Consider the following 11,567-nt stretch of genomic DNA (forward strand, 5'->3'; position numbering starts at 1 on the left):
TTTATAATAATAATAATATTTAATAATTTAAAAAAGACATGACATTCAAATTTGTATTAAATAAGACAAAAACAATGAACCAAACGCCTATACCAGATACAGGTAAGAATTCTAAATGGTACAACAAATTAGTGACACTTTTATAATTTATTGTGTGCTGACATTAATGTGATTGAATTGTATAAATTAGATGACAAATAACTCAAAGTATTAATTATGACATATACTTCAATATAAAAATAATATAGTGAATGCTACAAACAAAATTCACATAACAAACTTAGTATGAGTAATTTTAATGGGTTTTTTTTTAATATGGAATGTAACTATAAATATAAATATAAATCAGTGCAGTCATATTATTATTTTAAGTAAGCTAATATTTATGTCTTCCCGGCAGATAAATTTGATTCAATGTAGACAAATTCATTACAACTGTTATGTGATATTTGGTAGAATTCCAATGTATCGGTTTGTGCAACTGAATGCAAAATACTGCCACTCCATCCAGTTTTTAATATTGCAATACATTTTCTGAAACAACATTTTTTATTTATTATAATATGCTGATTTAATGGCATTGAATTACATTCTGTTTATTATTGTTTAGCATAAATACAAAATAATAATTATAAATTATTACCATTACATTACCATTCTGAAAAATATTTTTAGTTTTAACTATATTTTATTTCTTAACATCATGAAGAAATATTAGTCATAATTAGAGCCGACGATACTACACGTGTATTTTAAATACACGTGGACAAGGTTCGTATAGTTCGAACTGACGTGTAGAAGTTTGTGTAGTTGGAATTCACGAGTAGAAGTTTGCGTATTTAATACACGTGTAGGACCTGAGATTCAACTAACTTGACCCAATGGCTATAATACTTTATCTTAGTAACAACTATTAATTAAAGAATAGTATCACGTAAAATTAGAGGGCTTATTAAAACTTACAGTTGTAAGAATACGTGTAGTTGCAGGTACACGTGTCCTTATAACTACACGAACTTGACAAACTACACGAATTTCTACACGTCAATTCGAACTAGACGTGTAACATGTGTATTTATTTACACGTATAATCGGTAGCTCTAGTCATAACATACAACTTGGAGTAACTATAAATTAAATGTTAAATAAAAATGTTCAAATTTCTCTAGCATTGTTAATTATTACTTACGTAATTATAATCGGATGTTTATTTTGAAGGAAAATTCGCCGTGACATAATGATAAAGAACAACGAGTAAGAATAAGCCAACACCCAAAACATTGGCAAACACAGCAAGTTGTACGTCTGTAATCATCCTGAAAATAAATACATTTAAAAATTACAAATTCTATCAAGAAGTCAATAAATAAACTAGTTACTTTTGTAAAACTAAGGTGTAATGTTGTTTTTATTATACATTGAAACAGAATTTAAAATATCACATGTTAAACAGCATATTTTGTAAGAAAATATGAAAATTGTACCTTTAATCAGTTATGAACTTAATGATAGTAAATACACTTTGAGAGGTGATTAACACATTTTTCTAGTTGTTTTATTTTTTATATTTATAGTTAAAATTTGAATAATAGATGAATAGATAGGCTAGGGACATATGAAATACGGCAACCGCTATAGTAAAAAAAAGGGCGCAGTGAAAAATACATGTTTTATAAAGGTTTGCGTACATTGCCAAAAAAGTTTATGGCGTAGTCTATCTATGTAATGTAGTTAATATTTAAATATAGATTAATATAGATACGTTAATAATTTGTTTAATGGTTAAATTGTTTCTCTCGTTAAAAAAATGAAAAAAACAATTGCTGTACTGTGAACTGTAAGTAAAAATATATTACTTACTCGTATTTTTATTTAATGGTAGATTTTCTCAACACGAGTCAGAAAAACGTTGACAAATTAGAATAATAATAACAGCAGGAAACTTGAATTTTATTGAACAAATTGTAAAGTTGTTGACTGTTGTTAATAATTATTGTTATGCAGTACTGTACTATATACCTGCCGCGGTGTAATGACGTTATCAAATTCGATAAGATTGCCGACCATGGAAGAAACAAAAATTATTTTCTACTCCATGCGCACACCTCGCAGAGCCACTCGACAAATAAAAATGTCACATTTTGTTAAGACGATTTTTGTTTTTATAATTTTTCTCACGCACACGGCACAAATTATATATTTGCGTTGTATTTCTTTTAATTTTAGTGGGAATTTTTATAGTCCAACTTTAGGTGTGAAAAAATCCAATGGCAATCACGTCATAGCGGCTGTCAACTTGTTTTATTTATATTTTCTCGTGACTCGTTGCCTCTAACGGGTGGAAATCATACATTGCATATGGCGTCAGCTTCACTGACAGTTCGAAGACTGCTATCTAGTATTAGCATATAATATATTCTATGGTTTTGCATAACGATGATTTAATAGTTTTGTAAAACTTAACTTATTTTGTAGTGCACAACAAAATATAATGGCCTTTTTGTAAGAATATAATTAACGTAGAGAATAGTAAAGGTGACCGTAATTGGCGTTAAAACAGTTATATCGACAGGAAAATTATTTGGGACTTACAAAATTGGAACCATATATTATACGGATGACCAAGTAAAGGTAGCATTTTTACTAGAATTGTGAATTACTTGAATCATACCACGATTATAAAGAACCGGTTAGCCGTCGGTTATACACAAACGTGGTTATAAAAGGCAAAATCGCACCCATTCTAGTTCAAACGGAATGAAATCAAACGTATAAACCGCCTAAAAATGTAGTATTTTGTTAAGACCATGCAACTGTCCTTTTAAAAACTGTCCTTTACACGCGACAAAAATACCCCCAAAAAGTATTTATTTTAATTTGAATGGGATATTTTATAGTCCGTATTTTGGTGTTGTCAATACAACCTATTATTATTATACGATATTATATTTAAAACGTCGAGATAAATATTCTTATCTAGATAGATATTCTTTATCTCGATGATTTAAAATAAAGTGTGATAAGAGAAAAGGCGCGAATTCAAATGAGCCAATCGTAGAACGGCGGTTCTGAGTGTGCTCACATTTGCAAAAATGCGCAGACGAGAAGCATGCACGTAGTTCCAGGGAGCCGACGTGACTGCGCTGTCTACGGGACTTTGTGACGTCAAAAGATCATGTGCTCATGCGCATTTGAGTTCCCTGTTTGGCAATATATCTATATTTATATAGGTGTAAATATATACAAATACGACGGTAGCGATGCTCGCACCACCCGCCCCAGCCCACTTGGATGCTCCGTCTATTAGTATAAGGTCTATGGATTGAATAATTGTGAACATAGTAAATAGTGATAACCCTAGACGCACCCTAATGAGAAATAACTTATCTATAATATTAAATATGTTGGAGAACGCTACTTAAGACTTCACGTTTCTCGCGGTTTCTTCTATTCCTTCTTCTTTCAACAGATTTTCGCTTACAAAAGAAACATACTCACGTCTTACAATACACGCCCAATAGTAATTATGTATAATAGTTAAAATATATTTCTTCCCGAAGCCATGTAAATTCACAATGGGTGGTGTTTACGGTAGCAGAAGACCACCGTCTGTGTTCAAAGTAAGGTCGTTTGTTTCATTATTGTTTTACGTACAACAAATAGGCTGATGCCTCAATCGTTGTAATTCAAAATCTTTTATATATGTCTTAGGTCATCAACGTAGATGAAAAGGCCAATGTCAAATATTATGGGAAAATGGAAATAACGGCTTTCGATATAATATTGCATAAAAACGGAGGATCAAAAATTATATGGCCACTGCATACGGTTCGAAAGTATGGTTTTGAATCTTCTACATTTTTTTTTGAAGCTGGTCGCTTAGCTCCTCATGGCCAAGGAGTGTTTGCGTTTAAAACTAAAGATGCCAAACATATATTCAATACAGTCAGGGAAAAATTAAAAGTAATTATATTCAATAATTAATAATAGTTAATACATACTTATATAATATATATATTTATTTATTAAAACATTATTTTTAAGAACCATTTAGTTGATTGGGTAACAATAATAATTTGAAATTTAGTTTTAAATAGAAAAATATATATTTATTAAAACTTCACCTGTAATTTAAACTACTTTTCTTTAAGGTGATTAACTTTTTTGGTGTTTATAAAATATTTTAAATGTCAATACTTTTGTGTCTAAAGTTGTTTGTATAATTATTTAACAATTCAGTTGTTCAATAGACAATTTACTTTTGAACAAATATAATGTAGTTTAGAAAACAAAAAATGATTAATTTAAAATAACGGGAATAAAAAAAGGCTCCCATTATAGGGATTATTGATATATAATGCTATTAAAGATATCTAAATTGTGGTGTATTAGAAACAAAACTTATCACCATAATAATATGTTACAATAAATATAATGTTTTTTCAGTCTGATAAATTCAGTATTGAGGCAAAAGATAAGTCTTCGGAAGTGGGCACTTATTCCGGACAATCATATACGAGTACGCACACTATTGAAAAAGTATATGATGAAAACGGAGAATCCAATAATAACAATCAACCTCCTGATCTCATGTTAGATCCAGACACCGTCTGTATAACTTATATGAATACATTGATTGATCATAACAAAGAATATGACAATGTTTTAAACGACCCTTTCGAGTCACCTAATAAACCCATCTACATAAAAGTTGAAATTTGCTCTCCTAAAGAAAGAATTGAATCTCTGCCTACTTCCCCAACAGAAATACCTGGCTATACTGCTATCGACCACAATCTCACCAAGCATTTAAGTCAAAAAATGCTAAAAAATAGCGAGGATGTTGGAATGAGGAAAACAAGACACGATTCTACCATGAGTAATCCTTAGTAAAACAATTACTTTTTGCTACTTGTAAACATACTTATACGTTTGTTTTACTCTACATGAAAACGCATCCATTATATCAACTATCTAATTGATGTATTTATTTTGTTAGCTTTAGAGAAAGTATAAATAATTAGATTTTCATTATTGTTAACCTTTTTTTTTTTTTTAAAAATTTGCATTTTTATTTTAACTTTTTGGGCCAGATCAATTATCTGTGGATAAAAATAATTGCTCAAAGTACAAAATTGTGCTTTATTTTGTTTTATATATAAAGCCTACTTCCCATCAAGAAATTAAATGATTTTGTTAATGTTAATTTATAGTTTTTTTTATGTTAATAGTATACATTTAATGTATAACAGAAATTACTAAATTATGTATCAAAAATTTGTTATGTTTTAATTATCAGCTTTTACAAAATAATATAAGATTTTAAGATATTTTCCAAATGCCAAAAAAAAAAAAAAATGTGATAATTGTTATTGCTTTAGTATAAATTACTATTAGGTTAGTGTTATTTTACACTGACCTCAACTAGGATCTGTTTACCAAATATAATGCTATATAAATTGTAATTGCTGTAGATTTGTAACCAAATTTATAAAATATAATAGCTAACTTATTTGTATTATACTTGATAAACAAACAGAAAACATCATACTTTTTGTTCTTTTAAATATATATGCATAGTCTTCCCTGATGGTGTTTCAACATTTTATCAAAAATCATAACTAATGTTGATTAGTTTTCTAACATTATTGGGAAACTTCTAGATGCAATTTTACTTAAACAATACTTGTAAATAGAAAGTTAATTGCATAAAATAATTATATTTAATAATTTATAATTTATCTCTGTAAAACAAAATAATACTAATGTTCGGTAACAACTAAGTATATATATAATTATAAAATGTAGTACTTAATTTTATTATTAATAAGTACTGTACTTATTAATTTATCAGTCTTCTTCAGTGATCGTCTCTATTTAGAAAAAAATAATTATGGTACTGTGTTTGTAACTATTGCAACCGGCCACATCAATGGGCCTTTGGATATTATTTTTGCCATTGATTTTTTAATAACAACAAAATGTCTTTTAAACTCTAATCCACAACCTCTTGAAAGTCGAAAGTCCATTAATGTCTGATTATTCATTGGAATTACATTAGATTTAAACACTAAACGCTGATCAGCGGTAGTAATAGTTACCTGTAAAATATTATTAAGTATAAATAGTGTATGAAGATTAGAAATAAACAAATCCATTTTTGTTTTCCTGTACCCATCAATCTATAAAGATGTGATAAAGAATCTATTTAATTTTTCTGCATGTTATACTAGGTATGACATTCTTGTTGGTCAAGTACAACTCTTCGTTAATATTGTACTAGTTTTGAATCAAACTTTGACAATTGTTAAATCCGAAGTTAAAAAAAAATTCTCAAAAAGAGTAGTAGTTACATTCAAATTTGTTGACAGATTCTATATCATTTAGATTGATCGGAACAGTGAAAAAAAACATTTATGACCTAAAATAAAGAGTTTCCAATCCTCACGGCTGTTATTATCGAAAAGAATTTTCGTATTACATAAATTTATAAAAACATTACCATAAACCAGTTTTAAAATATTAATAATTATTTACATACCAAACCAGCTGTATTAATTTTCCATGTATATCCTAAATCATCGAGAAATTGGGACAATTTAGATAATGCATCCTCTGGTGATAATGTCACGATAAATCTTGTCATTCTCTTAACTAATTTCTGTATAGAACTCTAAATGATAATAATAAAAATGTATTGTTGCACACTAAAATTATTTTAGTAGGTAACAAAAAATAATATAAGATAATATGGTTTACGTTTGTTGATGTTGTAGCCGACTGTGATGTTAACAACTGGGTAGATAGTAGTAAATCTTCAACCTGAGTAGGTTGTGAAAACGAATGTATATCAGATTCGTTTGGTGGGATCGACACAGTAGGATAATTATTTGCTGCCAAAGCAGGTTGGGAATAACATGGACGTGCTTCATCAAAATCTCGATCAGTACAAACGGGCACACTCACTTTATTATCTATAAAACAAAAAACAAATATATACATTGATTTTATAGGCAATTTTTTTTAAGAAATTGTTGGTTTTTAAAGTTATTAAATATATCTTTAGCATTAACCTTCAATTGGTCGATAGGGTAAACAGTTTTTATTGCATTATTTCATCCTTATTTTTTACCAAATTTAATTGTTTTAATACATATTTAGATATGAATTTATAATATAAATAACTTTTTTTATAACAAACAAAATTAATTAGGAAAACTAATTTCGTTTAAAACTAAACATGAACAATTGTGATTGTAAAGTATAAGTATTAGATTTGAATCTTTTAAATCAGTTTCATAACTTGAGAGTCATAAGTCTTATGATGAGTTTTCAAATCGAAAAATAATATTATGGGTAAAAACTGATACATAGTCGCATGGGTTAAATAGTTTCTATATATGTCACAAAAAATAGGTCATCTGTTGATGTAAGACAGCAGTCAATGTTAAGTAAGACTAACATATATACCACAGCTATACAAAACATGAAATAATAGCTTTTTCAAATGACATTTCTATGTAAGTTTATAGTTGTGATGAGACATTATTCACCTTACGAAACCACCGATAGATTGTTAAATAAAACAATGTTTAGCTTTCAAATCAAAAAAGCAACTAATGCTAAAATGTTAAGTACTATTCTTGTAACAAAAGTGTATTTAAAAAAAATACAATTGTTTTAGTAGATATACAAGAATAATTATAAAACTATATTAAAATGTTGAAATCTATTGTAACACCAATGTTTCAATCTAGTACTACAATAAATATAATTTTAAACATGTTAGAGGAATTTAAGCCTGCCACACAGTTAAGGTACTTAGAGCCAACTGATGTATATAAAATAAATTCACTCAGAAGTCACTTAGTACCTGGACGTGTATCAGATCAAGTGTATCATTGTTATAGAATTTAAAAAAATTAAATAGAAACATATACCACATGATTTTGACTTTTTCAACCAACGATGAGAGCATATTTTTGATATATCGTATCGTCGTGAAGGCATTGGTATCAATATTTTTCTTACGAGCGATAAAGCTAAAGTATCCAATTTACACCATGGTGAATGATTAGCATAGTCGGTCGTTTTCCATAGTTTATATTCAATTTCGTCATCGGAAGGCATCTCCCACGGTAACTCTATATTTACACAAAAAATAAAAATGTACTTCACATACTTGAATGATGCATTTAATGTTATCTAAAGTATTATATATTCTATTATTACAAAAGGAAAACATACATTTATAAAGAATCTTAAGTTACAAAACTATTCACAATTAAATAAATACGTAAGAAATATACATATTTTTAAAAACAGTATATATATTAGTCCTTATTCTTACATGCAACCTGGCTAGCCCTCACACATTTGTGGGGTTGAACAAAGCCAAGCCTAGTTAACCAGACCAGACGTCAACGAGAAAAATCAATCTTCTCAGAAATCAAACTATGCCCTTTAATAAGGAAAGTGAGTTTCTAGCTCCTTAGTCATAGCTCCAAAATATTTGAATTTTGAAGTCAAATAGGTGTTAGTTCCGGAATTAATTGTGGATCACTGGTTTTTGTTGATTATTTTGTACTCATTATTCAATACTTAAACTAATTTACAATTCATATAAAATTAAGTGTTCAACACCTAAATATAGAATATATGGGACTTTTTCCTTATAAATAATTTGTGTTAAAATTATTAGGTCAATATTTAATAAAATATCTAACAACTTCATACATTAACAGAATTATAAACATTAATAGTAATAATGTATTCTAATATACATTAGTCGCGTTATCATGTGCCAATAACTTTGGTACAGAAGCTTTAGGATGTCTCGTCAAAATGTACCTACAGCTAGAGTACCAAAGAGATCAACAGTGATGTATACTATATTATTTACATATCACAAATAAAGAGATTTATAATATATTTTTAGTATCTGATATTATTTTATAAAAAAAAACATTTACCTCCAGCAAGCATAGATACAAGAATAATACCACATGACCATATATCAGAAGGTTCGGCTTGATAAGGCAAGTGCGATAAAACTTCTGGAGCTAAATATGGCCGAGTACCACAACTGTTCTCTAGTCTTCGTCGCTATTATTTAAAAGCAAATATTTTTTACATTTAAGTATATTTTCTAATAATAATAAATTAGAAGTAAATCATCAATTTTACTTACTTTTCCATTACACAAAAACATTGTTGCTAACCCAAAATCACTAATTTTTAGATTTCCATGTTCATCTAATAGCAAATTTTCTGGTTTTAAATCTCTGTGCACAATACCATTATTATGTAAATATTCCTATTGACATAAATTTCATTTTTAATATTTATAAAAAAAATTATAATAAAATATAATGTACATAACTTACAACTCCAGCAATTAATTCTTTAAAGAACTTTCTAGCATCAGATTGTGGCATTCCAATATCTGGTTCTAACAATACAAAACAATGGATTTTAGTAAGAATACAATTTAGTTATAACGTTCAAGTTAAACCTATTCGATCGAACAGCTCGCCTCCAGAAGCATATTCTAAAAATATGTAATAACTATCTTTGCAGTGTCTTTGACCAAAATATTTTATTATACTAGGATGTTTTAAACGACAATGTATGGTTGCTTCCTTTTTTACCATTTCCAACGCATCGGGATAGTTCTTTAAATCTATAACCTTCATAGCTACGGTACTATTATTTTTTTGATTTACCAAAAGCTTCACTCTAGAAAAATACATATATTTAGATTGTTTTATAATGATATAAAATAAATAATATATTAATTATATTAATGGATTTTTATATTTATACATTTTATGAGGCATTACTAATTATTTATGCAATTTATTAATTATTTACTTCCTTTTCAAAAAAAAATATTATTATTTTCAAGTACATCAGGTTTATAAAAAATACATAAATTTGTTTTGAAGAAACTGTTTAAGAAAATGTTTTATGAAATGAAAATATGGAAATTTTTAAAACTTAAATTTTAATAACTAAAAAGTCGGAAATTATAATTGACCTTGATCATTTTTATAACTTAAATTTACAAAATTTATGTGTAAATAAAGAGCTTAAACAAATTCTTAAGATTGCTTATTGTATGAAATCAAAGTTTAATTTATAACATACTCGCCAAATGTTCCTTCGCCTAAGGTTTGTGCGATTGTCCATCCTTCCACAAATTCAGCATTCATTTATATTTCCTAAAAGAGATACCCATACATTAATTCACAGCATACAATAGTTAGTTAAGGATCCAATTTAATTTTAATTCGTTTTAAGGTATACAATTTTGTGACAAAATAATATCAATGTCACGTTGTAAGATACCTATTTCTTTAGAAATATCATTAATATAAAATACAGAATAATTTATAGGAAATAAGATTACATTTACCTTGAATATTTTTAATTAGACAAGAATAGTATTTTAATTTAAAACAACAACACAACACTCATCACTCACATCAAACACAATATGAGAGTATAAAAAATATCATAAAATATACAATGGGTTGATGGCTAAATAGTAAATACAATTTGAAAGCGATATTAATGAATTAAAAATTAAAATCAACCGAACGTGATGTGACAACGGTGAACGGCAAGATTTTCATAGACAGAAGATACGTAGGTAGTGTGCATAAGTTTTTACTTTTTGTATGCATGCAAATTCCGTTAACCCCAATAACTTTTCAAAAGTAAATTTTTAGGTTAGGTTCATGGCATAAGTATACTAGGTTATTGCATCTCTACCCCAACTCTCTAATGAAATTTTCGATGATAAGAATAAAATGGCAGCGCAAGGATCAGCCAATCAAATTATAATTTTATAAAGGTATTTAATAGACTATTTATATATTCATTAATAATCTAATGATGTACCCTTCCGCTGTCATTTTGTGATTTGATAATATAATAAAGTGGGAATTTGCAATAACCTAGTATATTTAAGCCATGGTTAGGTTAGTAAAATCGAAGCACTAAACTATCGATTATAAAACACGAAAAAAAGTAGTATGTTCCTTTCGATTTTTATTAAAATAACACCGGCACGCAGCAGCAGCATTTGAATGGGTTTTTTTCACTAACTCAATATATTATTATTATATTATAATATTTAAACTGAGTTGGTAGTTTTTTTTAAATCGCCAAAAATGTCAGGTACTTACAAAAAAATCAATCATTATTAGTTTTGATTGGTGTATAATCTACGTTTTACTGAAACCAGTTCTGAATTCAGCAAAGAAAAATATAGGATATAAATATCTTATTCCAGTCTATACGGCCTTGAAATTCACGCTGACAAAGCTCGCTCCATCTCTCTCCATCCAAAGCCAGTCAATTCCCTCTAAATTGTTTGTGTCTGTTTATTTTTAGGTGTGCCCTAATGGCCTGTTCTACTACAAGCACCACTTGGTACCAACATTATCAACCTACCTTCTTTCCACCATAAGTCGCTTATCCAATTTATGTAGCTATTTCTTTACTTATTGAATAACGTTTGGTTTGGTCTCTGGTATTTAGCTTGAACTCCATATTTTTCC

General features: G+C 28.1%; 3 protein-coding genes across 3 annotated transcripts; 1 reads left to right on the plus strand and 2 right to left on the minus strand.

Moving 5' to 3' along the window:
• On the minus strand, nt 1-1,315 carry LOC126834410 (dolichyl-diphosphooligosaccharide--protein glycosyltransferase subunit 4). Its single transcript, XM_050566302.1, has 2 exons — nt 1,190-1,315; nt 1-534 (listed from the first exon to the last, which is right to left on the minus strand). The coding sequence occupies exon 1, from the start codon at nt 1,313-1,315 to the stop codon at nt 1,208-1,210; it is 108 nt and encodes a 35-aa protein (XP_050422259.1). The 3' UTR covers nt 1-534; nt 1,190-1,207.
• A 1,975-nt stretch (nt 1,316-3,290) lies between these two features.
• LOC126834467 (docking protein 1) lies at nt 3,291-5,203 on the plus strand. The gene is made up of 3 exons (XM_050566404.1): nt 3,291-3,620; nt 3,712-3,963; nt 4,447-5,203. The coding sequence occupies exons 1-3, from the start codon at nt 3,576-3,578 to the stop codon at nt 4,888-4,890; spliced, it is 741 nt and encodes a 246-aa protein (XP_050422361.1). The 5' UTR covers nt 3,291-3,575; the 3' UTR covers nt 4,891-5,203.
• A 497-nt stretch (nt 5,204-5,700) lies between these two features.
• On the minus strand, nt 5,701-10,703 carry LOC126834288 (serine/threonine-protein kinase grp). Its single transcript, XM_050566093.1, has 10 exons — nt 10,418-10,703; nt 10,150-10,223; nt 9,515-9,738; nt 9,387-9,451; nt 9,191-9,316; nt 8,973-9,105; nt 7,941-8,144; nt 6,760-6,974; nt 6,542-6,673; nt 5,701-6,101 (listed from the first exon to the last, which is right to left on the minus strand). The coding sequence occupies exons 2-10, from the start codon at nt 10,212-10,214 to the stop codon at nt 5,892-5,894; spliced, it is 1,374 nt and encodes a 457-aa protein (XP_050422050.1). The 5' UTR covers nt 10,215-10,223; nt 10,418-10,703; the 3' UTR covers nt 5,701-5,891.
• Nucleotides 10,704-11,567: the final 864 nt, after the last annotated feature.

This window comes from Adelges cooleyi, unplaced genomic scaffold (assembly GCF_023614345.1).
Source record: "Adelges cooleyi isolate 19-005CV unplaced genomic scaffold, UGA_ACOO_1.1 ACOO_flye_CR_arks_rails_tigmint_CR_PRNA_21, whole genome shotgun sequence".
In the NCBI taxonomy this organism is placed as follows: domain Eukaryota; kingdom Metazoa; phylum Arthropoda; class Insecta; order Hemiptera; family Adelgidae; genus Adelges; species Adelges cooleyi.

Excerpts from the sequence above, each read along its gene's own strand:
- LOC126834467 (XM_050566404.1), top strand. The coding sequence starts at position 3,576 with ATGGGTGGTGTTTACGGTAGCAGAAGACCACCGTCTGTGTTCAAA. Across the intron at positions 3,621-3,711 it reads GACCACCGTCTGTGTTCAAA|GTCATCAACGTAGATGAAAA; the intron begins GTAAGGTCGTTT and ends TATATGTCTTAG. Across the intron at positions 3,964-4,446 it reads CAGTCAGGGAAAAATTAAAA|TCTGATAAATTCAGTATTGA; the intron begins GTAATTATATTC and ends ATGTTTTTTCAG.
- LOC126834288 (XM_050566093.1), bottom strand. The coding sequence starts at position 10,214 with ATGAATGCTGAATTTGTGGAAGGATGGACAATCGCACAAACCTTAGGC. Across the intron at positions 8,145-8,972 it reads TGTATCTATGCTTGCTGGAG|AGTTACCGTGGGAGATGCCT; the intron begins GTAAATGTTTTT and ends GTGTAAATATAG. Across the intron at positions 6,975-7,940 it reads GAAAAAGTCAAAATCATGTG|ATAATAAAGTGAGTGTGCCC; the intron begins GTATATGTTTCT and ends TTTGTTTTATAG.
- LOC126834410 (XM_050566302.1), bottom strand. The coding sequence starts at position 1,315 with ATGATTACAGACGTACAACTTGCTGTGTTTGCCAATGTTTTGGGTGTT.